Genomic DNA, 26,538 nt, shown 5'->3' on the forward strand with positions numbered 1-26,538 from the left:
CCTCCTCCCAGTCACCGAATCTACGTAATCTAGGCAGCGTGGCCTCCCAATGCTCAGGCCAGGCTGTCTCTGCTTATCCTTTATTTCCCGGGATAATTCGAAACTGGAACGGATTCGGGGGTCGGAACTAGCAGGTTTAAAGAGGGAAAAGGAATTCTTAGGGATTGAGGATGCTGCAGTAGTCATTTGGGGGCAGGTGTGGAATGAGAAAAACTGCCAAATATGTGGAATAACACTGAGCAAAAAATAAGACGGCATAATAAAATTTGCGATTCTCAATTTTGTCGAGAAATTTACAAAATGACTGGATGAGCATAAGCGTTATTTGGCACTACGTCCAAGCACTGGGCAGTGTTTTAATCCCAACCCGACCTTGAGGAAAAGAGTCTATCCTTCCCTCAAGTTTACTGAAAATGAAACAGGCACATAGAAATAGAGTAACTCAGTTTGGAGATTATATGGCCCCTCTAGCTGGTCACCTAGACTTTCAACTCATGAGCTTTGGGGTGTTGTTCAGGTTCAAATCACAAGTACCAAGATAAAATAGAGCACAAAACTCGCTATAACAAAATAAATAGCAAGCAGGAAAACGACATTAAAAGCAAATATTTCTGACAGCTGTGCGGTGGGTAGATGGCAGTGGGTAAGGCTAGCCTGTCAGTGGGTGAGCGAGGTCTAGACTTGCCTTGACATATTTTCTCCATGTGTTAAGCCATCTGTGTAATTTCAAGTCTCAAGTGCGTGGGCACGTTTTTTTCAGGCGGTTTTGCATATTCCAGCCTAGATATTCCTCTTATTTCCAAGACTTGGGTTTTGGGTTGGGTGCTGATGTTGGTGGTGGGCCGCGGAAACTCTTAGAGAGAAGCAAATGCAGTATGTTCTCAACTGAAAGGAAACCACGGAGAAGTGGAAGTAGGGTTGATCTCGGATGCTTACAAGACCAGGATACAGAGTCAGGGTACTGAGCAAGGGATCCAGGTGGATCTTGAACTCTCTCAGCGGGATGACAGTTCTTGGAGTGGCGTGGAAGCATGTGCAATAGCCACAGTCGTCAGAAAACATTCAGGTTGTACCCATGAGGCTCGTAGGTGGTGTGGTCACGGAGCTTGGCGATCTCAGGGAGTGGATGGCCAAGGGCCAGCAGTAACGATGGCGTGAGCTATAGTGAAGAACACTACTGTTATGCCCAGATCTTAGAGTCTCCCAAAGACCGCCAAAGAGTCCGAATCTGTATGTGTTGTGCCCAGAGTCTGGATCCTCAAAACCACCAAGAGACCAATCTGATGCAAAAGCAAAGAGTCCATTTAATTACGAGTTAACTCATGTGGTGGCCCACAAGTGACTCAGTTTCCATCTGCAATCAATTATGACTTCAAAAAGTCATTGAGTTCAAGCTGCCTGCTCTGCCTGAATCCTTGAGGCTGTGAGAAAGTTCTGATTACCCCATGGGAAAGAGAATTTTGCCCATGAGAAAAGAACACTCTATCTAGTAGAAGAAACACTGCTGACGCCAAACCTCTGGAACATCAGGAAAGAAAGTGAGGATGCTTCTGAGCAGCAAGCACTTGTCAGATCTGAGGCTGCTCACTCAGGCCAGGAATTGTCCTGTGGTCAGACACTGACTGTGCTGTGCTTTGTTCTGCTTTTGTATATAAGCAAACTCTGAAATAAACTCAAGTCTGGCCAGGGTAAGCTGGCAGCCCCCCAAATATGTCCTGTGCTTTTTGCCTCAATTTCTCTCAGTCTAACGTTTCTTAAGCTTTAGGGCCCTGATGATTTTCTGTTGGAGTGGGCTACAACAAACTTGGGTGCTCCAGTGTCCATCCAGGTGGAGTAGGAGGGACCCCAAGTTGCACTGGGGCAGGTCATATATATATATATATATATATATATATATATATATATATATATTGGGGTTAGAGCAAAGGAGGCATCTGGGGGTCTGCTAGCTGCACAGTAACAGCCTCAGGATTGGCGCACCTCCAGGCTGGGGAAACCTGTCCTGAGCTGACTGGTCAGCTGCAGCTGTACCTAGGGGCCATGGTGGGGGCAGTTACTTCCATCCGCCATTATCAGTAAACGCATCTAGAGCCCCCAGCTAACTTCTGATTGCATCTTAACTACGTGGAGGATGCCTGGTAGTTTCTTCCCAGTAATTAGGACAAGATTGGGGGCTCAGCACATTTTGCTGAGTGAGGGGCCTACTGTAATGGTTTAAGAAAAAATGCCGCAGGTCTCTGAGTGGCAGCACTGGGTGGCTGGTCCTGAGACCACAGCAGGCCACGCAGGCAGCCAGATCCCAGGCAGGGAGCTGCACCAGAGAGAGAAAGAGAAACAAAGCAGGAGGGGAGGTGGGGAGTGGGAGGTGGGGTAGGGGAGAGAAGCCACTGCAGGAGCTACCTCTTTGGGAGAGAGATAGAAAGAGACTTGCAGGCTTGAAGTGGAGCAAAATCTGCCTGCCTAGGAGGTGGACAGGGAGGGAGTGGGCATGGCTTGTCTCTTAAAGGGACAGGACAGACCATTACATTCCCATTTCATTTATAATAAAAAGGTGGGAGGTTATGCACAACAGGTTAAAGGAATTGGGGTGACGGATTCCCAAGACAACTTCCTGCTTATTTGTGGGCATCATCTTGGGGGGGGGGGGACCTGAGAAAGCTGGGTGCTGGTCATATATTGGCATAGCTGGTCTCTTTGTTCCTGTCCATTGTGATATGGGACTGTCTGGTGTCTCTTACACCTGTTTAAGATATTGGTAGAACAGGACAAAGTTATGTTTAGAAAAAAATTTTTTTTTAGGACCAGGGAATTGAGAGGGGTGTATCTGACCTGTTTAAGGTGGATCCTTAAATTCAGCTTCCTGGAACTCACAAGAACTTTTTTGGGTTTGTGAAAACATAAGTTTTAAACAGCAGCATATTTATATCAGAATGACTGTGACAGATATTTTTTGCATAATAAAAAGTATCTTTAAGACTGAAGGTGTGAGAGAGAATTTTGATAACTTATATTTGTCCTCAAACCTTTATAACTTGCAGGTACACACCTTAATAACTTGTATTTTGATGAAATTTGTTTGGTGAGGTTGTCCTTTTAAACTGACAAAACCTCTCAGCTGTCGAACTGTATCAGAGATCTTTGAGAAGGATAAAATTTTACTTGAGTTATTGATAAAAAAAAAAAAACTTGGTTGGCACCTTAGGGTCCTCCATTGTCACTGAGGGTCTTACTGCCTTTTACTGTTTAGTGCAAGGCCTGCCAGGCTCCAGAAGATCCTGTGGGCTAAAAAAATCTGTAGGAAGACAAGCCTACCTTGACCTGAGCAGCTAGGCTGTTGATTCCAGTGATTCTGTCCATATCTGGATATCTTCAGTTTAGATGAAAGGCAGTTTTCCCCAGTGGTCAGCATTTGACAGTTGAAGCAAATTGGGGATGGACATTGTTTTGTGCCCATTTGTCTTTTGTCTTTTTTGGAGGAAATAGAGTGCTGCTGCTAGGAGCCAACCTGTCTCCTTTTGCTATGAATTTTTTAATTTTTTTTTAATTTTTTTAATTTTTATTTTTTTGGATTTTTCGAGACAGGGTTTCTCTGTAGCTTTTTGGTTCCTGTCCTGGAACTAGCTCTTGTAGACCAGGCTGGTCTTGAACTCCCAGAGATCCGCCTGCCTCTGCCTCCCCAGTGCTGGGATTAAAGGCATGCGCCACCACCGCCCGGCGCTATGAATTTTTTTAATAAGTAAATATTTAAATGCCATATTCCCCAGATCTCTGAACAGTTGAGGGCTGTTAACCAGGTATAGATGAGTTATAACTATACTGTAGAATCTGTCTGGAGAGCTGGGTCCGAGCTTGACTGTATTGGCTCTCAACTTAACAGGTAAGATTCATACTTGTAAAAGACAGAAGAAAAAACTGCTTACAAGAGAAGGTTAACGGCAGAACTGACAATAGTAGAGAATAGCTTAATATATTTTAAATAAGGATTGGATTACATATATAGTATTTTTTGTAAGAGACTTAAAAGTACATACTAATTTTAAACATGAGACATTGTTTTTGTTGTCTGAAATGAGATGCAATGAACAGACAATTATAACATTTAACATTAAACATAGGTGCATTTAAGTTTCAAGTGTGGGAGCTGGAGAGATGGCTCAGAGGTTAAGAGCATTGCCTGCTCTTCCAAACGTCCTGAGTTCAATTCCCAGCAACCACATGGTGGCTCACAACCATCTGGAATGAGATCTGGTGCCCTCTTCTGGCCTGCAGTCATACACACAGACAGAATATTGTATACAAAATAAATAAATATTAAAAAAAAAAGTTTCAAGTGTGCACACACACACAGTGAACAGGAATTGGGTGAAGTGGATGCTCTTGGTGGGCCCTACCAAAGGCATGCCACTGCACAAAACATACAGGTAACAGAGTCAACATGGGGGAATCAGGCAGGGAATACCTCAGTAAAGATGGTGGGACTTGGTCACCTGACCTGGCTGGCTTTCAGTTAAGATGGTGGTGAAGTCACCTAACCTCAGTTAAGATGGCAGTAAGGCCATCCATGTAACAGAGTTAACACCAGGGACCCAGGCAAGGAATACCTCAGTAAAGATGGTAGAACTTGGTCACCTGACCTGGCTCTCAGTTAAGATGGCGGTGAAGTCACCTGCCCTCAGTCAAAATGGTAGTGATCTCATGTATAGAAAAGCCACAATTTTTGAGCTGTGGGGGTTTTAAACAAAATAACGAGAGACTAGAGGTGTGATCCGTCCTGTCGTGGAGTTGCCATGCCACAAGCCACGGTGGGGAGCAAAGGCTGGAATTGAAAACAGCTGCCTTGTGGATTGGACCAATCTTGTTGGCAGCTATGGCAGGGAAAAACAGAGCCAGTGGAACACTGGCAGAGTGTAGTTTGAGGGTTTATACCATAGCTGAAGACATGAAAACCCGCTAAAAAAAAAAAAAAAACATTGGGCCTATAGAAGAGCATCCTTCTTTACAGGTGAGGTATGAAATGGCAGCGAACACTGCAGGGCCTGTAAAAGGCAAGGCCTGACTGGCTTTGGTCCAGGCCACTCGGAAGCCGGAGAGGCCTAGAGGCTGCTCCTAGTGGTCTCTTATGGCGGGGACCACTTACAAGTAGTCTAAAAGAAAAGAAAAAGAAAGGAGAAAGAAAAATCAGAGTGGCTCTGGGTCCCCAATCTAGTGCACCACACAGCCTGTTCAGTGCTAGCATGGGAGGACTGACCCCGGGTCGTCTGTCACGTTTTTTAGCTATGGAAAGCAACAAAGGGCTCAACCATAGCCGTGAAGGCTGTGGTTGGGGGCTGAAAGGGAAAAACTCACCACTGAAGCTGCTGGTGTGTGTAGAGGTCCGCGTTCAGGCAGATGGGACACATGGTTGTTCTGGGAAAAATACCCAGCTCCGGATTCTGACCCCAGGAGAAGGGGCAGGAGAGTCTTCTGAGTTTAGGTAAAATGCTGCAGGTCCCCGAGGGGCAGCACTGGACAGTGGGTCCTGAGACCACGGAAGGCCATGAAGGCAGCAGGGTCCCAGGCAGGGAGCTGCATGGTGGGTGAGAGAGCAAGATGGATAGGCACACCATGCAGAGAAAGTATTTATTTAGTGGGGTATGGAGGGGAAAGGAAAGAGGGGAAGAGGAGAAGGAAGAAGAGCAGAGAGAGAGAAGCAAAGTGGGGGGGACTAGGGGAGAGCAGCCACTGCAGAAGCTACCTCTTTGGGAGATGGAATAAGAAGGAAGATCTGCCCACCTCGGCAGTGGACGGGAGAGGGAGTGGACTGGATGTAAAGGGACAGGACAGACCATTACACCTACATCTTGCTGGGTCTTTCCTGAGGCCTGCCATGCCATGGCTGCCAAAGCTGGGGGAGGAGGAAGGGTGCTGGGGGAGGGTCTGGGCCCTTCTTATGCAAAAACAAACCCCTTTTTCAAGCTCATGCTTTGACCCCCTGTGTCCAACTGTACAAATGTGCAGACTGGAGGGTAGGGTTTTATCACAGTAGAGGATGTGGGGTGAGGGAATGTTTGGGGTTCAGAACCCTGATTGACTAGCATTTGTCTAGGGGTGTTTTGGCAAAAGGGGATAAGTGTGTGCTGGTCTCAAGGACATCTAGTGTTCTTATCTAATCTTATCTAACAGTTGGGGTGTTTGGAATGTCAGATGTTTGCCCTTAGAGGCTGGCCTGACCCAGGGTGGTGTCAGCTTGTGGCTTTTTCTGGAACTATGTGCTGCCTGCAGGTGAATTAAAACTCAAGTCTACTTTCTTGGCTGGTTTTTAATGAAGCCTGTCATGGCAACTGTGTGACCTGGGCCCCATATGTGTGGCTAAACTGCCCTGGGCCACATAACTACTGTTATAATTTTAATTATGCTGGCCTGTCCTGTCACCTGGGCACCCTGTCCCTTTAAGAAACAAGCTCTGCCCGCTCCAGTCTCCCCCTTTCTGCCAAGACAAGCTGATCTCCTGCCTCCTCTCTTCTCTCTCTCTTTCTGTCCTTTCTTCTTCTGAAGAGGCAGACACTGCCTCTACTTTCCCCCTCTTCTTTCCTCTTTCTCTCTCTCTCTCTCTCTCTCTCTCTCTCTCTCTCTCACTGTGTCTCTCTCTGTCTCTCTCTTGCTCGCTCTCTCTCTCCCCTCCATAACTCCCTTACCCTTATATCCTCCCAATCCCCACTAACTTTATACCCAAGCTCTCTCTGCATGGATATCTGTTGGTTTCCCAACTGCAGCCTCTCCTACCCGCAGTAGGACCTTCCAGGGTCACCTACACTGCACCATAAATTACAACATTGGTGTGTGACTTGACCAGGCTCTCTCCATGTTCCCTCCTGCCCATGGGGATCCTGGACCCAGACCACTTTCCTACTTCCTGTCCACTCCATCTCTGTCCCCTCCTCCAAGTCAGCTTTTGCTGAAGTTCATCTCTGGTAATTCCCCACAGCCGAGGACTGGGATCTAGTTTTTTGTACCAGACTGTTGTCCTTAGTCTTGGCCTATTGTCCTTTGGGCCACTCGGAGTGATCCTGGACCCCAATCCCTGTGCTGACGGGGCTCGGCCTAGTTCGAACCAATCTGCTTGATCCTCACATTATTTTAGGGATGCCTAAAATAAATTTGCTGTTGGATCTTGTCTCACGTCCCTTCCCCAGCTATGGAAAATGGCCTATGTACCCCTAAATAACAACCTACAGTGGCTGTCTAATGGTAGACCCCCAACACGGGAGATTAATTTTTGTCAGCAAACAGGCAGATGGAAAAGTTTCTATCCAGCCATGCCAACTCATACCTGTCTTCTTTTCCCTTCTCTGTGCTGCCTTCCACAATGACCAGGCCTGTCTACCTGTCCTATCTGGTCACAGAGCCCTGTCTCTGCCACCACTACTGCTGCGGGTCCCACAGAAGCTGGCAAAACTGGTCGGGTCCATGAGGCAACTATTTCAGTCTCAGCCCTCACTGCCTGCACCCGCCGTGGAGGAATTTTCCTATATATTTCCTGTATAAAATAATGTGTGAATGGTGTGGCCACACAGATATGATTCTGTTTAAATGTATGTTCTATGCATCCTCTATGTCTCTTGTTATTTCTGTCTGTTGAAAATTCCTTGGTTCCTCTGTGTTTAGACCTCGTGACCTTGGCATCATCTTTGTTAGGGGCAACCGCTGCCATTTTGTTTCAGCTTAAGATAGAGAGGAGGTCTGGAGGCATCACAATCCCTGACTTCAAACTCTACTACAGAGCTACAGTACTGAAAACAGCCTGATATTGGCATAAGAACAAACAGGAGGACCAATGGAACCAAATAGAAGACTCAGATATCAATCCATACATCTTCGAACACCTGATCTTTGATAAAGAAGCAAAAAAATATATTAAATGGAAAAAAGAAAGCATATTTAACAAGTGGTGCTGGCATAACTGGATATCAACATGTAGAAAAATGAAAATAGACCATATCTATCACCACACACAAAATTCATACCCACATGGATCAAAGACCTCAACATAAAGTCAGCCACACTGAACCTTATAGAAGAGAAAGTGGGAAGTACACTTGAACTCATTGGCACAGGAGACCACTTCCTAAATATAACCCTAGCAGCAGAGACACTGAGAGAAACAATAAATGGAACCTCCTGAAACTGAAAAGCTACTGAAAAGCTTCTGTAAAGCAAAGGATATGATCAACAAGACAAAACAACAGCCTACAGAATGGCAGAAGATCTTCACTAACTCCACATCAGACAGAGGTCTGATCTCCAAAATATACAAAGAACTCAAAAAATTGGTCATCAAAAGAACACATAATCCAATAAAAAAAAATGGAGTACAGACCTAAACAGAGAACTCTCAATAGAAGAATCTAAAATAGCTGAAAGACACTTAAGGAAATGTTCAACATTCTTAGTCATCAGAGAAATGCAAATCAAAACAACTTTGAGATTCCATCTTATACCTGTAAGAATGGCCAAGATAAAAAACACTGATGACAACTTATGCTGGAGAGGATGTGGAGTAAAGGGAACACTTCTGCATTGCTGGTGGGACTGCAAGCTGGTACAGCCCCTTTGGATGTCTGTGGTGATGTCTAAGAAAATTAGGAAACAACCTTCCTCAAGACCCAGTAATACCACTTTTGGGTATATACCCAAAGGATGCTCAATTGTGCCACAAGAACATGTGATATGGGAGAGTCTTCTGTTTTGTGTTGATTTCATTGGTTAAATAAAGAAACTGCCTTGGCCCTTTAATAGGACAGAAAATTAGGTAGGCAGAGTAAACAGAACAGGATGCTGGGAAGAAGGCAGTGAAGTCAGTCGCCATGATTCTCCCACCTGACACAGACGCAGGTTAAGATCTTTCCTGGTAAGCTGCACCTCGTAGTGCAACACAGATTATTAAATATGGGTTAAAGCAAGATGTGAGAATTAGCCAATAAGAGGCTAGAACTAATGGGCCAGCCAGTGTTTAAAAGAATACAATTTGCGTGTTGTTATTTCGGGTAAACCTAGCCATGCGGGAGCTGGGCAGCAGGAAGTGGCCACGTGGCTCATATCACTACAGACATGTGCTCAACTATGTTCATAGCAGTGTTGTTTGCCATAGCTAGAACCTGGAAACAACCTAAATGCCTCTCAACTGAAGAATGGATAAGGAAAATGTGGTACATTTACACAAAGGAGTAACACACACACACACACACACAAAATGACATCTTGAATTTTGCAGGCAAATGGATGGAGCTAGAAAACACATTTTGAGTGAGATAACCCAGATACAGAAAGACAATTATCACATGTACTCACTCATAAGTGGTTTTAAAACATAAAGCAAAGAAAAACAGCCCACAAATCACAATCCCAGAGAACACGTCACCTCTTCCATATAGTCAGGCTGTATAGGCTACATGTGTCATCTTGAGGGTCTGGGAGAGAACCTGGTGTGGTTTCCATCACACAGCTAGCACAAAGTACACTAGGCTATTAACTACCTCAGGTTCTGTTTGTAAAAGTCTGTGGGCGGTCAGGTGTGGCCTGGCTGTACAGATAATGCAGAGGTCACCAGGTATTAACCACATCTATTCTTTTTTTTTTTTTTTGAGTGGCACTATATAGGATTTGTTGAAGTGAGTATGACCTTGTTAGAGGAGGTGTGTCATTGTTGGGATGGGCTTTGAGGTTTCCTATGCTCAGGATACTGCCTACTGCCCCAGTCAATTTCTGATTGCTTGCAAGATGTAGGACCCTGAGATACAACTCCAGCACCACCTCTGCCTGTGCGCCGCCATGCTCCCTGCCGTGATGATAACTGACTGAACCTCTGAACTGTAAGCCATCCTCCCAATTAAATGTTTTCTTTATAAAAGTTGCCGGCGTCATGGCGTCTCTTCACAGCAATAGAAACCCTAAGTAAGACACCAGCCTTCTGGGCAGGAAACAGTTTATACATCTCTTCCTTTTTAGAGACAGCTCTGCATGGTTAACATCCCTGGTGCTTATCTGTGAGCACAAGGACTTTGTACTCTCTAAATGAACCAACACATTGCTGTTATTTAAGCTAATATGAGTTACATGTTCTGTGACTTAGGATAGAAACATTCATTTCTTTTTTTTAATATTTATTTATTTATTATATATACAATATTCTGTCTGTGTGTATGTCTGCAGGCCAGAAGAGGGCACCAGACCTCATTACAGATGGTTGTGAGCCACCATGTGGTTGCTGGGAATTGAACTCAGGACCTTTGGAAGAGCAGGCATGCTCTTAACCTCTGAGCCATCTCTCCAGCCCAAAACATTCATTTCTTTTTCTTCTTGGTTTTTCAAGACAGGGTTTTTCTGTGTACCTCTGGCTGTCCTGAAACTTGTTCCGTAGACCAGGCTGGTCTTGAACTCAGAGATCTGTCTTCCTCTGCCTGGGATTAAAGGTGTTTGCCACCATGTCCTGTGGTAGAAACTTTTTAAACTGTCATATGCTCTGGGTTTCTTCTGTTTCACTTGATTGGAATTTCTGGATGTGTTTAGGAACAACAATAATATTTTTTTTGAGATTTATTTATTTGCCAGGTGATGGTGGCACACGCCTTTAATTTCAGTACTTGGGAGGCAGAAGCAGGTAGACCTATGTGAGTTCGAGGCCAGCATTGTCTATAAAGTGAGTTTTGGAACATCCAGGACTGTTTCACAGAGAAAGCCTGTTTCAAAAAACTAAAAAACAAAAACAAAACAACAAAAAACCCGCAAACAGATTTATTTATTTTATGTACAAGTGCTCTATATTCATATACAACTTTATTGCCGAAAAAGGGCATCAGATCCCATTCCCACTATAGATGACTGTGAACCACCATGTGGTTGCTGGGAGTTGAACTCAGGACCTCTGAAAGAGCAGCCAGTGCTCTTAACTGAAGAGCCATCTCTTCAACCGAACAATAATCTTTCATAACATTTGTTGATAAATATTTAGCCAGCAGTTTTGCGTTTGGTCACAAGCCAGGTCCACATTCTGGTATTGAAAAAATATGAACTTTAAAGTAAAATCAAGTAACAAAATATCAATAATCACATATTTGAACTCTCTTGTATCTTTAGGGAAATTGCCAAACTAATGTCTGAGTCTTTTCTTTCCTGTGAGCATAAAAAGACTCCATGACATAAGCAACTGACAGGAGGAAGTTTCATTCTGGCTCATGGTCTGGGGTATAGCCCTGGTGGAGAAGGCAAGGCAGCAGGAGCGTGAGCAGCTGTCAATCACAGCACAGGCAGAAACAGAGAGCAATGAATGGACACGCCCCCTCAGCTCCCTTTCTCCACCACCCAGTGAGAAAGTGGTGCCTCCGCTTGAGGTGGCTCTTCCTACTTCAGTTACTGTCAAGTTAACACTAGCCATCAAAAAGATTGAACCTAACACAATAGGAACAAAGTACAGAGAAACCCTGTCTCGAAAATTAAAAAAAAAACAAACAAACAAACCCAAAGCTTAAAGTCTATTTTAATTTATTTTTTTTTTGAAATTTTCATGTGCATGCAATGCATTTTAATGATATCCACCCCTATTTTTCACACTCCCCTGGACTCCGGTGATGCCCCTTCACACTTTCATATCCGTTCTTTTCTTCTGATTTTTTTCTGGAATTGAAGTAGTCTGTCTTGGCAGCAGGCGCCTTCACCTGCTGAACCACCTCTCTGGTCCACCTGCACCTTTTATTAACCACGCAAATCACCAACGTCTTCTTGTTCATTTCCTACTATCCGCCCACACCAGCGTTAATTTCCTGTCCTGGCGACCCAGGCTATGTTTAAAATTTTGCTTTGAAAAAGACGATCTCCCTTCCTGTCTGTGGCTCAAAGCCACACAGCCCCAAATGGCTTTGGATCCCCTTTGCAGTCCAGGTGACCTTTGAATTTACTTGCGTCCTTCCCCCACCTGCTGGGATTACAGGTCTAGGGCACTACCTACTGATAAGTTCCGTTTTCAAGCTTCTGTTAAGAGTATTTCTGGATTTACTTTATTTTCTGTTATGTGCATGTTGTACTTCAGAATGTACTTTTGTTCTTGTGCACTTGTTGAGTCCAGCAGGATCCTCTGAGGTGGATGCTGGGAACCGAACTGCAGTCCTCTTCAAGAGCAATATCCACTCCATTGAACCATCTCTCTAGTTACTTTAAAATTAACTTCAACCGTGGCTAATTTGTTTGTGTTTTTGCCAAAATTAAACGGAAGCAACGTAGAAAATCGGAAAAATTCGGTAAAGCTTCGAGCATTTTCATCCAGTCATTCAGTAATAGCTATGGCTATTTTTCTTCAAACCATAAGAAATGCTGTGACGTCTTTGGTGGTAACGTGCTTACTTTCTTTTCCACCATTTTCTACCACCGGCAGCTAGAAAGGTCTCGCCTTTCAGAGGACCCGGGGCCGGAGGCGAAGCTGAGGTGTCCTAGCAGGAGAGGCCCCTTTAAGGAGGCGGCGCCCGGGCGAGCTGCTCGCTGATTGGCGGAGCGGAGCCTCGTGGCAGGGCGGCCGAGACCGTGGCGGCTGGGTGGGGTCCGGCCGGTGGGCGCAGCCTGTCCTGGGGAGCCGAGCGAGTTGACAGATGATCGGGAGGCGCTCCCTGCTCGGCGTCACCTTTTGCACCTGCTACCTGGCTTCTCACCTCACGAACAAGGTGAGCGTGCGGGCGGCCGCGACTGCGCGTGGGCTGCGAGCCGTGCGGTCCACGTCACAGAAGCTGCCCCGGGCTGTCTGGTCCGGATGGGGACCTCGAGGAAACCGACTCTGAGTCCGCCTCCCCGGAACTTCGTTTCCGACTTGGAGGACTGTCTTCAAGAGGAGGATGTGGCCGTGCGTGCGCAAAGCCTCGGGCTCCATCCCCAACACTCACCTACACTCTCAGCTCTTGGAAGGTGTAAGCAGGAGGATGCGGGCTTCAAGGTCATCCTCAGTTTGAGGCCAGTTTGGGTTACTTGAACCCCTGTCTCAAGTTAATAATTACATACATACGCAAACAATCAGAAAGCTAACAGATTCTGCTCTTCCCTCAGGGAAAGAAAAACTGAAGGTAGAAACATTCTGCCCCGCCCCCAAGAGCCTTCTGCCCCAGGACCCAAAGTTCCAGAAGCAGTGTAAAAGATTATCAGCCCTTACTCCACAGATTGACTCATTTAGTCTTTATCTCCTTTTCAAGTATTTCCGCTATATCCAAGGGTTTAAAATTTTGAGAGGCAGAAACTCCTATTTTGATAAGAGTGGGAAGTTGCCTTGAGTTTAGTGGATGCTCCTGCCTCTACCGCCCACGTTCTGTGGGATTTATAGTGGGACCGCCACACCCAGCTATTATTTATTATTATTTTAATTTTAAAAAAGATTTATTTTTATTTTATGCCTATGGCTGTTTCGCTTGCATGTATGTCTGTGCAGCGTGTGTTGCAGTGTGCAGAGCCTAGACTGCATATGATATTCTGGAACTGGAGTTACAGATGGTTGTGAGAGCCGTCATGTGTTTAGATCCTCTGGAAGAGTAGCCAGTAGGTAGTTCTTAACTGCCAAGCCGTCTCTCCAGCCTTTGTCTATTTATTTAATGTTTGTATGTGTTAGGGTGTACCTACCATGGGACACCGGTAGAGGTCAGAGGGCATCTTGCAGAAGTCAGTTCAGAGTGTACTCAGGTCATTCATTAGATTTGGTGGTTAGTGCCATCTCACCAGCCCTACCCTCTTCCCCAATAAGACAGGGCCTTGCTGTGTGATCAAGGCTGGCTTGGAATCTTCCTTCTGCCTCCTGAGTGCGGGGATTACCTAGCTCAGAGACGTTTTAGAGCTAAAGTTCAATTTGTCAGAGACTTCTTTTTAAAAATATTTATTTTTTTATTTTTAATTGCGCGTGTGTGTGTGTGTGTGTGTGTGTGTGTGTATGTGTCTGTGAGGATAGATGCCTGAGGAGGTCAGAGGCATTGGCGCTCTTAGAGATGGAGTTAAAGGTAGTTGTGAGCCAACCAATATGGATGCTGGGATCTAAGAGGGGTCTTTTTCAAGATCTGTAAGCATTATTAACCTCTGAGCCATTTACCAACCAATAGACTTCTTTCTTTCCTTTTCCTTCCTTCCTTCCTTCCTCCCTCCCTCCCTCCCTCCCTCTCTCCCTCCCTCCTCCCTCCCTCCTTCCTTCCTCTTTCCTTCCTTTCTTGTTTTTCGAGATTGGCTGTCTTGGACCTCAAACTCAGAGGCTTTTGCCTCTTTAAAAAAAAAAAGAGACGAGAGCTTCAGTACTTTGTTTTATTTTGTTATACTAGGGACAGAACCCAGGGCTTCACATGTTAGATATATGCTCAGCCACTGACCTACACCCCACCAGAGCGTCAGCATCTTAGATCTCCCTCAGTTTGTGAATTAAAGCTCAGCCACTGACCTACACCCCACCGGAGTGTCAGCATCTTAAATCTCCCTCAGTTTGTGAACTAAAGCTAAGCATACAACACATTGAGAAAATACTGGTATTGTAATTAAGGTTGTTGTAGGTGTTCAGGCCATGCCCAGGCCTCTCTTCATCCTTTCTGTAGTTCAGAATAGAAGCATCAGGGAAAAATAGGATGGGGCACACTGAATGATGTAAGTGAACGCAGCACAGGAAGTGATCTGTAATCGGAACATGTAGGAACTTATTCAGGGAGAGTTTTGGATAGGCCAGGGAAGATACTTCTGTGAACATCCTCAATACCATTGGTTCTTACTATTTAATCCCTCCCTCTTTTCCCCCTCTTCACTCTCCTTCCCTACTTTCCTTTTCCTTTTCTTCTCTCCTTTCTTTTGAGACAGGGTCTCACTGTATCTTCAGCTGGCCTGGAGCTAGCTTTGTAGATCCGGCTGGCCTTGACTTCACAGAGCTCCTCCTGCATCTGCCTCCTCAGCACTGGGCTTGAAGGGGTGTGTCACTGCACCTGGCTTGGCTGCATCATTTTAATTTTTTTTTTAAGATAGTGTGGAGAATTAACAGAGTCCTTTCCTAAAGTATTTAATGGCTTTAGACCATAAATAAATAAAGTGTTTATACTAGAAAAAGATATCTCCAAAGACAAAATACAATCCCTCCATTATAAAGGTCTATAAATCTGATTAAAAGACTTATAGAAACGCTGAAGAGGTGCTGAGGTAAAAGTGCTTGCCTCGCTAGTGTGAGGACCTGAGTTCAGATCCCTAGAGCCCACTAGAAGCCTGATGTAATAGCGTGTGTCTGTACCCCTAAAACAAGATAGGAGGCAGACACAAGGGAAGCCTGATGTGACAGTGTGTGTCTACACTCCTGTAGCAAGATAGGAAGCAACTCATGGGTCAGTTAGCCCGGCATATGCAATGGTGAATAGCAAAAGACCTATCTCAAGCAAGGTGGAAGGCAGAATAACATCTAAGGTTGTCCTCTGACCTCCACACATGTGCTAAGCCACAATCACACATATGAACATGTACACATATGTATATTATATCAATAAATTATACACAACAAAGAATTAAAAAAGAATCAGGGTATACCTGTAATTCCAGTACTTAGCAAGCCAGGGCCAAAGGATTACTTGGATCCTGGGTTACATGGCACGTTCTAGGTCAGGGTGGGCTACACGGCACGTTCTAGGTCAGGGCGGGCTACACGGCACGTTCTAGGTCAGGGCGGGCTACACGGCACGTTCTAGGTCAGGGTGGGCTACATGGCACGTTCTAGGTCAGGGTGGGCTACATGGCACGTTCTAGGTCAGCGTGGGCTACATGGCACGTTCTAGGCCAGGGTGGGTTACAGATAAGATCCTGTTTTAAGAACAAACAAGCAAACAGTAACAAAACAAAAATATAATCTTACCCCAGCTGTTCCCTTCAGTATAACTTAGAGGGCCATTCTTTTGCCCATTCAGACTTGGGGGGAATGAAGGCCTTTATATAGAATACTCAGATTTCTTCAATAGGATTATTATTATATGCACTATTAATTCTCTGTCATTCAAAATGTTCATCAGTCTTGTGTTTGTTTTCAGTATGTCCTGTCGGTCCTGAAATTCACCTATCCTACATTATTCCAAGGGTGAGTATCTTCCCCCCCCCCAGATTTTGTTTTTTAAAATCTGTATGTTTGTGTGTATTTGTGTGTATATGACACATGAATGAAGAACCTTTGGAGGCCAGAAGAAGGCATTGTAGTTGGAGTTCCGGGTAGTTGTGAGCCATCTGTCATGGGTGTTGGGAATCAAATTCTAGATCTCTGCAAGAGCAGCAAGTGTTCTTAACCACTCATCTCTCCAGCTCCCAGGGCAAATATCTTCAACTACCTGCATATGCATTTGTAGGAAATGTCCAACAATGTCTTAGAGAGTTCTTTAAAACAGTTTTAGGAAGTATACTTACTAGGTTTTCTCCCTCCTCCCTCCCCAGGCCAGATCAAGCCAAATTGAAGAAGTATAACAGCAGCTGAAGTGAGCAAAGCAACTCCAGGGCAGTTCACTGACCCCAGAGAACCAGGCCAGGGAAGTTTTCTAGATTGTAGGTGAGGGGTGTTGATGTTTCTCCACAAGCTGGGTCTGTGCCCACGTATGGTAAAATCAAAAACATGAGCAGCTGATGCAAATGTGGACCTCTCTGAGCAGAAGGACCCGGGCTTTCCTGAGCTTACAGGGGCAGCAAATGTGGACCTCTCTGAGCAGGAGGACCCGGGCTTTCCTGAGCTTACAGGGGCAGCCTGGAGGCTCCAACTGAACACATAGGTTCAGCAGCAGCTAGAGACACTATAGTTTACCCATTTTGTTAGCAGGCTTTTGGTGTTCTGTGTTACTAAGGTCACCCCAGCTTACTTAATGGCCTAGCAACAGCAGCAGAAGCAGGGAAATAGCTTCTGATGACTAACTGCCTTGTGGCTTTGTAAAAGCCTCTTTATTGTTACACAAGAGACACCTAATTTAGCAAGCTAGGTTCTGCCTATCAAAACCACGTTTTTGAAGGAACCATTACCTGAGCGCTTGTCAGCCATCTGGGACCTTCCTGGTTTGCTGGGTGTGTCTGTGCAAAGGCCCCCGAGTCCTTCTGAAGAGCAACTCAGATAGCGGTCATTGAAGTCTCGGTGCCGTTAGGCCAGGATCCACACCAGATAGACTGGACCTGTTGGATTTTTCTCTTCAGCAGACACTGACTCATGTCCTTCCCCAGGAAGCCTGAAAGCAGTGCCGTTAGGCCAGGATTCACACCAGATAAAATGACCTGTTGGATTTTTCTCTTCAGCAGACACTGACTCATGTCCCTCCCCAGGAAGCCTGAAAGCCTCAGACATTTTTGTATGTGATCCTGTAAAACTTGGAATGACTTTCTGGATATTCCCACTTAAGAAATTTGGTATAAGAACTGTTATGCCCAGGTTCGCAAAGTTCCCCCAAAACCAACAAGGAGACTGAGTCTCATATGTAAAAGCAAAGAGCCTTTATTCTAAACAAGTTTGCAAACTCGGGGTATCCTGTGTCCAACATATTGGAATAAATCAATCGGAGAGCCCTGAGCTCAGTTGTAGTTGGGTTTTTATAGTAGTAAAGGTGGGGGTGAGGGATTTCCAAGGTTCAGGACACCTGATTGTCTAGGGGTGTCCTGAGGGATGTGTGCTGGCAGGTGATCCTATCTACAATGGTTGGAACATTAGGAATTTCCTTTGAACATTAGGAATTTCCTTTGGATGGCCTGGTGTCTGGGTAATCTCAGTTTGTGGTCCTTCCTACAACCAGGTATTGCCTCAGGGTAAACTACTGAGATCCAGGCCTCCTTTAAGCTCATCACGGCTGGGTCCTACACCGACAGGTGATGATGGTTGGGAGTTAAGAACTTCCTCTGGGTGCTCTGCTCCTGTTAAGCTTCTCATGCCTGGGTCCTACAAACTTCTTTAGCTTTCTTCTCCCTCCCTCCCTCCCCCATTCTTTTCTCTTATTTATTTTTTTGAGACAGGGTCTCTCTACATAGTTCTGGCTAGCTGTCCTGGAACTCGCTATGTAGAACATGTTAGCCTCAAACTTACTGAGTTTGCCTGTCTGCCACTACCTCTTAAGTGCTGGAATTAAAGGCATGGGCCACCATGCCTGATAACAAATCGTTTTTAAAAATATTTTATAAATTTCTTTTTTTGAAGATTTGTTTCATGTGCATGAATGTTTTGCCTATATGTATGTATGTATACCATGTTCTTGCTGTCCCCAGAGTTCAGAAGAGGGCATCAGAACTCCTGGAGCTAGGATTATAGCCTGTTGTGGGTTCTGGGAACTGAGCCAGTGTTCCTAACCACTGAGTCATCTCTCCAGCCCCAGTTTACCTTCTAACCTTGCATGCTTATGTACGTTTCTGTAATACCATATCCAACCGGTATGACTCTTATTTTTTCCTTTCTCCAGATTGCATGCACAAATAACATACTTTTGTTCACAAATTAACTTATTCATGAAGTCAGATAGTTTTCTTGTGCTTAGTGTTTGTTTTCAGTGAATTTCTATTTGTGCCTTTTGCCCACTTAGTTTCACTGAGGTTGTAGCATTTTTCTTATTAATTTGGTGCATTTTGTGTTTGGTACAGGTGATTGGGCCTAGGAGATGCTCTTTACTACCTATCGATACCACCAGCCCTTAAAGCTTTGCTTAGTTACTCAGGCTGGCTTTAAACTCATAAACTCATTCTGTAGCCCAGGCAGGCTTTGAACTTGTGATCTTGCCTCAGCCTGAGCCACCAGGCCTGATTTTAGGGTTTTTTTTTTTTTACATTTTAAGGGTATAACCACCAGGGCTGGAGACGCTGACTTCAAAAGTGCTTGAAAGGAGCAGAATTCAGCTCCCAGCATCCATATCAGGCCAACTTGAGACTGCTTGTAACTTCAGGTCCAGGGAATCTGATGTCCTCTTCTGGTCCCCTTGGGTGCGCACACACACACGCACACACACAAAAAATAAAATAAAAAATTAAATAAAAGTGTACAACCTCTTGATCATGATATTCATTGTAAATTTTTTTTGCAATTTGTTTTTTACCTTTTATTTATAATTTTACTACTTAAATCCTTTATTTTATTGATAAACATGTTTCTTTTGTGATCACTTATATCACATTTCCATTTATGATTATTTTAATTCATGGAGATACCATGTAGCTAGCTATTCCTAGAAGTTTGATAAAGCTTCTAGCTATTGTCAGTTTACTTAAGCATATGGTCACTCTGAGAAAATCGTACCTCCCTCAATAGTTAACCAGCTTTTAATATGCCCATTTATCGCTTAATCCTCCCTTTTGCCTTTGGATCCTTAAAACAATATATAGTTCGTCTTCTATGGGCCCTTTTGGGTAGCTTTTGTGAATTCTTTACGGGAAACCCTAGGGCTGATTTTTTTAAAGCATTATGCCATTTAAATGTGCATAGACCTCATCCTTTGTGCTTCTTTTTAAAATATGTTTGGGAGATGGAGAAATGACTTTGTGGTTGAGAGTGCTTGCTCATTGCTCTTTTTATATTTTACTTTTATTTGTACCTATTTATTTTTGTGTGTACATGTGCCAGAGTTGAGGGGTGGAGGTCAGAGGACAACTTCCAGGAGTCAGCTCTCTCCTTCCACCATGTGGGGAGTACTGTCACCTGCTCGGCCATCTTACCACATTGTTGTTGTTGTTGTTCGAGACAGGATTTATCTGTGTAGCCCTGACCTAGAACTCACTGTATGGATCAGGCAGACCTCAAACTCAGAGATCCCCCTGCCTCTGCCTTCTGAGTGCTGGGATTAAAGGCGTGTGTCACCACTGCACTCATTGCTCTTGTGAAAAACCAGGGTTCAGTTCCTGGCACCTACATGGTAGCTCATAACTATCTGTAACTCCAGTTCCAGAGGATCCTACATCCATGCCTTACCTCCAAAGGGACTGCAGACATACTACACAAGCATATAAAATAATAAATATTAAATATAAACATAAATGTAAATATAAGCCGAGGGGTAGTGATGAGTGAGTGCATTTAATCCCAGAACTCAGCAGGCAGAGCTCTGTGAGTTAGAGGCCAGCTGGGTCTACAGAATGAGTTCAAGAACAACCGGGGCTACACAGAGAAACCTTGTCTTAAAAAAGTCTCCAAACACTACTACATGTCTCTGGGGTGAATCGACCAGGTTCAGACCTCCACTCTTAGAGCAGGCTGGTTCATGGCATGAGCTAGTTGCTCCATTCTTGGCTGGCAGCGAAGCAATAGTTCTTACTACTGACCAGTTGCCTCCTAACGCATGAGGAAAAGGGGGCTACTATGGGTAATGGGATAGTACCCACAAATTCTATAAAGAAGGAAATAGCCTGGCATATTTCAAGGTTGCAGGCTGTGTGCCTTAGGAATCCCCAAGGCAGAGTGAGAGCATCTCCTGTGGGGAGGGGACTGGCCCAAATCACGAGGGCTGGGAGTCACGTATAAGAGACTCTGTCCTGGAGACCAAGGGTTCTCAGTTAGTATCATAACACATAGGTAAGATACAGTCATTTCGGAGGTGAGGTGTCTCAGGTCATTTGGGACTAAAATACAGTCATAAAATATATGAGTCATCTAGAGTATAGAGGTGACTAAGCTGAACACTGAGTGTGACCTAAGAGGTCAGAGTGCCGTCATATATGACCCCTGGACATGGATGTGACATGGCCATGATCATGGTAAATTAGAATGTTCAGATTACAATCAGTGGAAAGTAGAAGGGCAGTACTAAGACCTGTCAGGAGGACGTGAGCTGCACGAGGCTGAGGGAGTCCTGGACCCACCATGAGTCTTCGAGATGCATGGGTGGCTTCGCAAACAGGGGCTCCTTTATGGGTGCAATATTTAAAGGGGACATGGGGACTTGCTGCATTTGGGTAGCTCTAGAAGTTGAATACTACTTAGAGCCCTAGAATAAGGATAAGAAACACCACTGAAGAGAATACTTGTAATTATTGCCTATCATCTCCAGGAGATGCCGGTGAACTCACAACCCCCTCCCTTTTTAAAGGTTTAGTTTTATAAGTGTGTGTGTGTGTGTGTGTGTGTGTGTGTGTGTGTGTGTAGTGACTGAGGAGGCCATTGGGTCTCCTGGAACTGGCAGCTATGAGCCCCAGCTTGGTGCTGGGATCTGAAGTGGGCCCTCTGGGAGAGAAGAGAACACTCTTAACCACAGAACCATCTCTCCCTCACAGCCTCCCAAGTGCTGGGGTTACAGTTATGTTCCACCATGCCCGGTTCATTTGGCATTTTGATGTGCTTTGCACACTGGGAGAGGGCAATGTTCTAACACATGCTGCCCCTGACTATATTGCTAAGAGCACTGTTCCTCTAGTGAACTTCATGACCCCAGGTGTATGGGGCTGTGAAGAGGCTAAGGGCTGAGGAAGGATCAACCATTTTTAAATCAAGTCAGTGACATGGTTTAATTAGCTGCTTAGAAAAAACTGCTACAAGGTAGAGAATGGATGTGGGGACAACCCTGGGGGGTCTTTATAGGACGCTAAGGTGTCACATGAGGACCGGCTTGTTGGGGTTTATGTCCTACCCAGTTCCCATAGCCGGTAAGCCCCCAGAGAAAATTACACAGAGGTCTATATTAATTATAAACTAATTGGCCCATTAGCTCAGGCTTCTTATTAACTCTTGTAATGTATATTAACCCACTGTTCTTATCTAAGTTAGCCACATGGCTCAGTACCTTTTACAGCAGGGCAGGTCACATCCTGCTTCTTCCGTGGTCTGGGCAGGACTGCAGAAAGAGCTTCCTTCTTCCCAGAATACTACTGTTCTCCTTTTTCCGCCTCTACTTCCTGTCTGGTTGTCCCACCTATACTTCCTGCCTGGCTACTGACCAATCAGCGTTTATTTAAAATGTAATTGACAGAATACAGAATTGTCCCATACCACCAAGGACCAGATGCACCATAGGAAAAACTAAATTACAACAAAAACTAGGGAGGTGGCTTAGGATGTGAACACTGTTATGGGGAAAAATAAAATTATGACGATTTTGCCAAGTAGATGAGGGCAGTGAAGCCAGAGGAAGGGCTAGGGAGAAGGTTGAGGTGCTACCCCAGCTGGCTGACTGAGGGCAGTAGCATGATGACCAGGCTCAGGAAATGTCTAAGGCAGCATTTTGCACGTGACATGATTGTGAGGCTATGGAATTTCAGGGTGCAAGTATCTAGACGAGAACAGGGATCTGGAAGTCATCCATATCTATGGCTATGAATGAGGTTCAGGAAATGTCTAGAAGGAGAAGAGGCAAATAAGAATATCAGCACGTATTGGAGAGCTGGATTCAAAGGAGTAGAGATGGGACATTGTCTACAGAATTAGAGAAGAGCTGGGAAAACGGGGAAAGCGAGGTGTAGAAGGGTTGCAGATACGTATTAGCGGCCATCAGCAGGTCTGTCCTGGCCGGATGGCACTGTGCTCTGTAGGCCTAGAGTAACTCGTCTGGACATTCATCCGTTCCAGGTGGCAGACACTCATCGGTGGACTTTTGCTTCATATGTCGTGGAAACTGGGTTGTGTGGAGCTCAACAGCAGTTTAAGGTATCATAGCCTCTTTGTGACTGGCTCATGACTCATGTACACTTGCTTTACATATCTATTTTACCACCAGGAGACTTGAATGCATGCTTGAGTTGTTTGGTCTCTTAGTTCCTTTCCAACCTTGAGATTCAGTGATTTTATAGTAAGATAAATCTTGAACAGTGTCAGTAATATGAGATTAAATTATCAGATGCAGCCACAATACCATATTAATTCGCCTTTGTCTTAGGGCTAAAGATCACTACAGAGAGCTTACTGAAGAGCTTTAAATATCTTTTGGGAAATTTTTTGTTTGTTTGGTTGGTTTTTTTGAGGCAAGGTTTCTCTGTAGCTTTGGAGCCTGTCCTGGAACTCACCCTATAGACTAGGCTGGCCTTGAACTCACTGAGATCCACCTGTTTCTGCCTCCTGAGTGCTGGGATTAAAGACTTGTGCCACTCACTGCCTAGTGGGAGTTTTTATTATTATTTTCTACTTACAAAACAGTTAAGAACAATACCAATGTGTTCATCACTTTCTGTTGCTGTGGTAACACCAGGACCAAAGCAGCTACAGCAGGAAGGGTTTATTTGGGGTTTACCATTCTGGAAGGTTAGAATCCATGATGTCTGTGCAGAGGCTTGGTGGAGGAAGAGCTTAGAGCTCACATCTCGGTTTACAAGCAGGAAACAGAGTGCATGGAAAACAACTCATGGCCTTTCAATTTTTTAAATTATTTTTATTTAAAAATTTTTTAATTTTTTTGAGATTATAATTTAATTACATCATTTCCCTCCTTGCTTTCTTCCCTCCAAACTCTCCCATGTACCTCTCTTTGCTCTCTTAGATAAATGGCCTCTTTTTATCCATTATCTCTCACTTTATTATTTTATAATTTGTGTTGTGCATAAGATACTGATCTAGTCTAGAAGAGTGGCTTATTAAATCTTATTTTTGCCCTAAGTAGTGAACTAAAAAATAATGAAGTGCATGCCTGTAACCCCAACACTGGCAGACACAGGGTGGAACTCACTGTAACCCCAACACTGGCAGGAGTGGGTGGAACTCACTGTAACCCCAACACTGGCAGGGGCAGGGTGGGACTCACTGTAACCCCAACACTGGAAAGGGCAGGATGGGACTCACTGTAACCCCAACACTGGCAGGGGCATGGTGGGACTCACTGTAACCCCAACACTGGCAGGGGCAGGGTGGGACTCATTGGTCAGCCAGCCTTGCAGAGTCTGTGACATCCAGCTTCAGTGAGAGGCCCTGCCTCAGGAGACAGCAAGGTGCAGAACGGCTGAGGAAGACGTCAGAGGCTGACCTTTGGCCTTCACATGCACACATGTACACACATGCAAACATGTACACATACATACACACAGAATAGAAAAAAATATGTGCGATCCTTTTGCTTGTAAGACAAGTATTGACTTTACAGTGGCAGGCGGTTACTATTCTAGGCCATGCCAGTGGTCCACTTATGAACCTTCTTCTTATTTTCATGCCTGGAGGCTATTTTTAGGTCCACTAGATGTCAGCAGAATACAGGATTTTTGAGAATTCCATTTGAGGAGCCCTCCAGGCACCCATAACAAAACATTGCAGTGTTTGCAGGGAGCAGATGTTCTCTCAATAAGGCATGCTCTATTTGAAAAACAGTGATTTAATTTAATTAGCTTCATCTCAGTGACAACAGTTTTATGATGTATGCCAACACATTCCATGACTTCACACAGTTCTTGGTGGTGGCAGGTGGCATGCAGATGGAAAACAGACCTAGGATTCACATGTCAGTGATGGGGCGTGGCAGAGCCAGGAGCTGCTTCCCATAGCTACCCTCATGCACACACATACACACGCATGTAAATGTGCGCATGAACATACTCATGGGCTCAGCAATTCCTGAGAGGCCCAGATGCCAAAGGGACCTGAGACCCTGCCAGGGTCACCACAGACTATAAATCTGCTTTGTTTCCTATGTGGGTAAGGAAATGAGAGAATTAACAGACATACAAGCCAAAGCCTCCAGATGATGGATTAAAAGTGGGGGCAGGCAGCGCCTCTGTTCCTGATGTTCAGAGTAGCCCTCTACAAGTTAAACTTCAGGGCCTGCATCTTTCAATAGCGCTTCTGGGAGTTTATCCTGAACACTATTAAAAAATCACACACGTGAGGAAATAATATATTCAAGAATACTCACACAGCATTGGGAGAGTAAAAAAACCTTAAATATCCAACCATAGGCCCTCCATAGACCGGAGTGACCTCACACTCCCAGAGATCCTCCTGCCTCTGCCTCTCCAGTGCTGGGATTAAAGGCATGCGCCACTCACTAGCCATTGGTATTATTCAGTTATTATTAGTGCACGTTAATGGTCATTAATTCAATTATCAGTAAATTGGGTTTGGCTTTTTGCCATGGGAAATTGTGAAATTAAGTAGATTATGAGATGGTATGTGCAACAGGATCCCATTATTGTCAAAATGTTAGTATATGTGACATTTGGACGTTGGGAGTGTACTTCCCAGGTCTTCCCTTTTGGGCATGGCCTGGATTATAATTGCAGTGTTGTTGTTGTTGTTGTTTTTTTTTTTGGTTTTGAGACAGGGTCGGCCTGGAACATGCTGTGTAGCCCTGGGTAGCTTGGAATTTGCTGTGTAGACCAGGCTGGCTTTGAACTCACAGGGATCCACTGCCTCTGCCTCCTGGGTGCTTGGAGGGCCAAGGAATGTCGCAAATATCACGCCGCATAATAGACCTCATAAAAGAGATTTACTGGGGCAGGGTATGTGGGGAAACATGAAAGGCCGCCTGAGAGAGGGTGGAAAAGGAAGAGAAGCTGTGCAGGTGCAGGCTTTATAAAGGATACCGGACTCTGGTAGCAGTGTGTCACATTTGCTGGGTGGTGACAGCACGGCTTCTGGTGCTGAGCTGCTGCAGGCTCAGGGAGCATCTGTCTCTGGAGTGTGGTTGGGTCTTGGTTTACCGACAATAGGTGCATACCACACTAGGCCTACAGCATGGTGGAGGATGGCATTTTCTCACTGCTCAGAGCAGCCAAGAATCCCCAGAGCCAGCTGTTACGGATTAGAGCCACAGCCTGTGCTCCAGTAACACATGTTCAGCATCTGCCCTCAGTAAACCAATTAAAATAGCTAAGATAGCAGTCCTGGCAATGGGTGGCCGTGCCCACTTTTGACTTCTCGTTCTATCTTCTGTAGGTCGTCTGGCAGGTTGTACATTTCTTTGATCGGTTGTTCTATCTTCTGTTGTTCGTCTGGCAGGTTGTACATTTTTCTCTGGTAGAAAAAGTTTCTCCTCTGGCTGGCCTAGGCATTCTGTTTCTCCAGCTTGAGAGTTCTAGCTAATTCCAATTTCCTGAAGGAATTTGTCGTTTGAACAGTCTGATAAAGTCAGGGACACAGGTGTCCCTTGAATGTCTTCATCCCTGCCAGGCCAGTTACACCTCTGAAGGTGTCTGAAGTTCTCAGGAAAATGCCTGCACCCCTTTTGGCTGAGGGGCAGCCACTGTCTCATGAGCACAACTTGCTCTTTCCTGTTAGCCCCAAGTGAGATGGCGGGTCAGTGCCTGGGCTGGATGTTTGGAGCATCTCCCTGAGCCTCCCTGCTCCGTCTCCCAGGAGTCTCTTCTGTATCCGGTTGAAGTTGTGTTTTTGTATTTCGGAGTAGGGATCGGCACATAAGACATTCCTTAGGGTTGTTTTCTTCCCCCGACATCCACAGTGATCAGTGCAGATTCATTTCTTGGAGTCTGTAACTCAGCAGGAGTTTCCTTTGTTTATTTTAAGAGGGACTTGAGTACAGAGGTCTGGGACTTTACTGACCTTACATTCCAAAGCCCTGGGCTGCTGCAGCCAAGCCAGCTGCCTGCGCGACTTAAACACCCTCATCCTTCTCATCAGTGCTCTGCTTGCGGGTTCAGTCCTGCACTTCTGGCGCATGGCCTGCTGTG

At 45.0% G+C, this 26,538-nt stretch overlaps 1 protein-coding gene across 3 annotated transcripts in view; it reads left to right on the top strand.

The window, feature by feature from the left end:
• The first annotated feature begins 12,554 nt into the window (after positions 1–12,554).
• The window catches only part of Tmem241 (transmembrane protein 241), a 148,117-nt gene continuing 134,133 nt past the window's right edge, over positions 12,555–26,538 (top strand). For all 3 annotated transcript variants that reach the window (XM_041659602.1, XM_041659603.1, XM_041659604.1), the window contains exons 1-3: positions 12,555–12,686; positions 16,038–16,084; positions 22,502–22,579. In XM_041659602.1, the coding sequence (XP_041515536.1) occupies positions 12,615–12,686; positions 16,038–16,084; positions 22,502–22,579 (197 nt within the window). In that variant the 5' untranslated portion in view covers positions 12,555–12,614. The remainder of the gene's footprint in view (positions 12,687–16,037; positions 16,085–22,501; positions 22,580–26,538) is intronic.

This window comes from Microtus oregoni, unplaced genomic scaffold, assembly GCF_018167655.1.
Source record: "Microtus oregoni isolate MIOR12 unplaced genomic scaffold, Mior012 000011F_ref0000422, whole genome shotgun sequence".
Lineage (NCBI taxonomy): Eukaryota > Metazoa > Chordata > Mammalia > Rodentia > Cricetidae > Microtus > Microtus oregoni.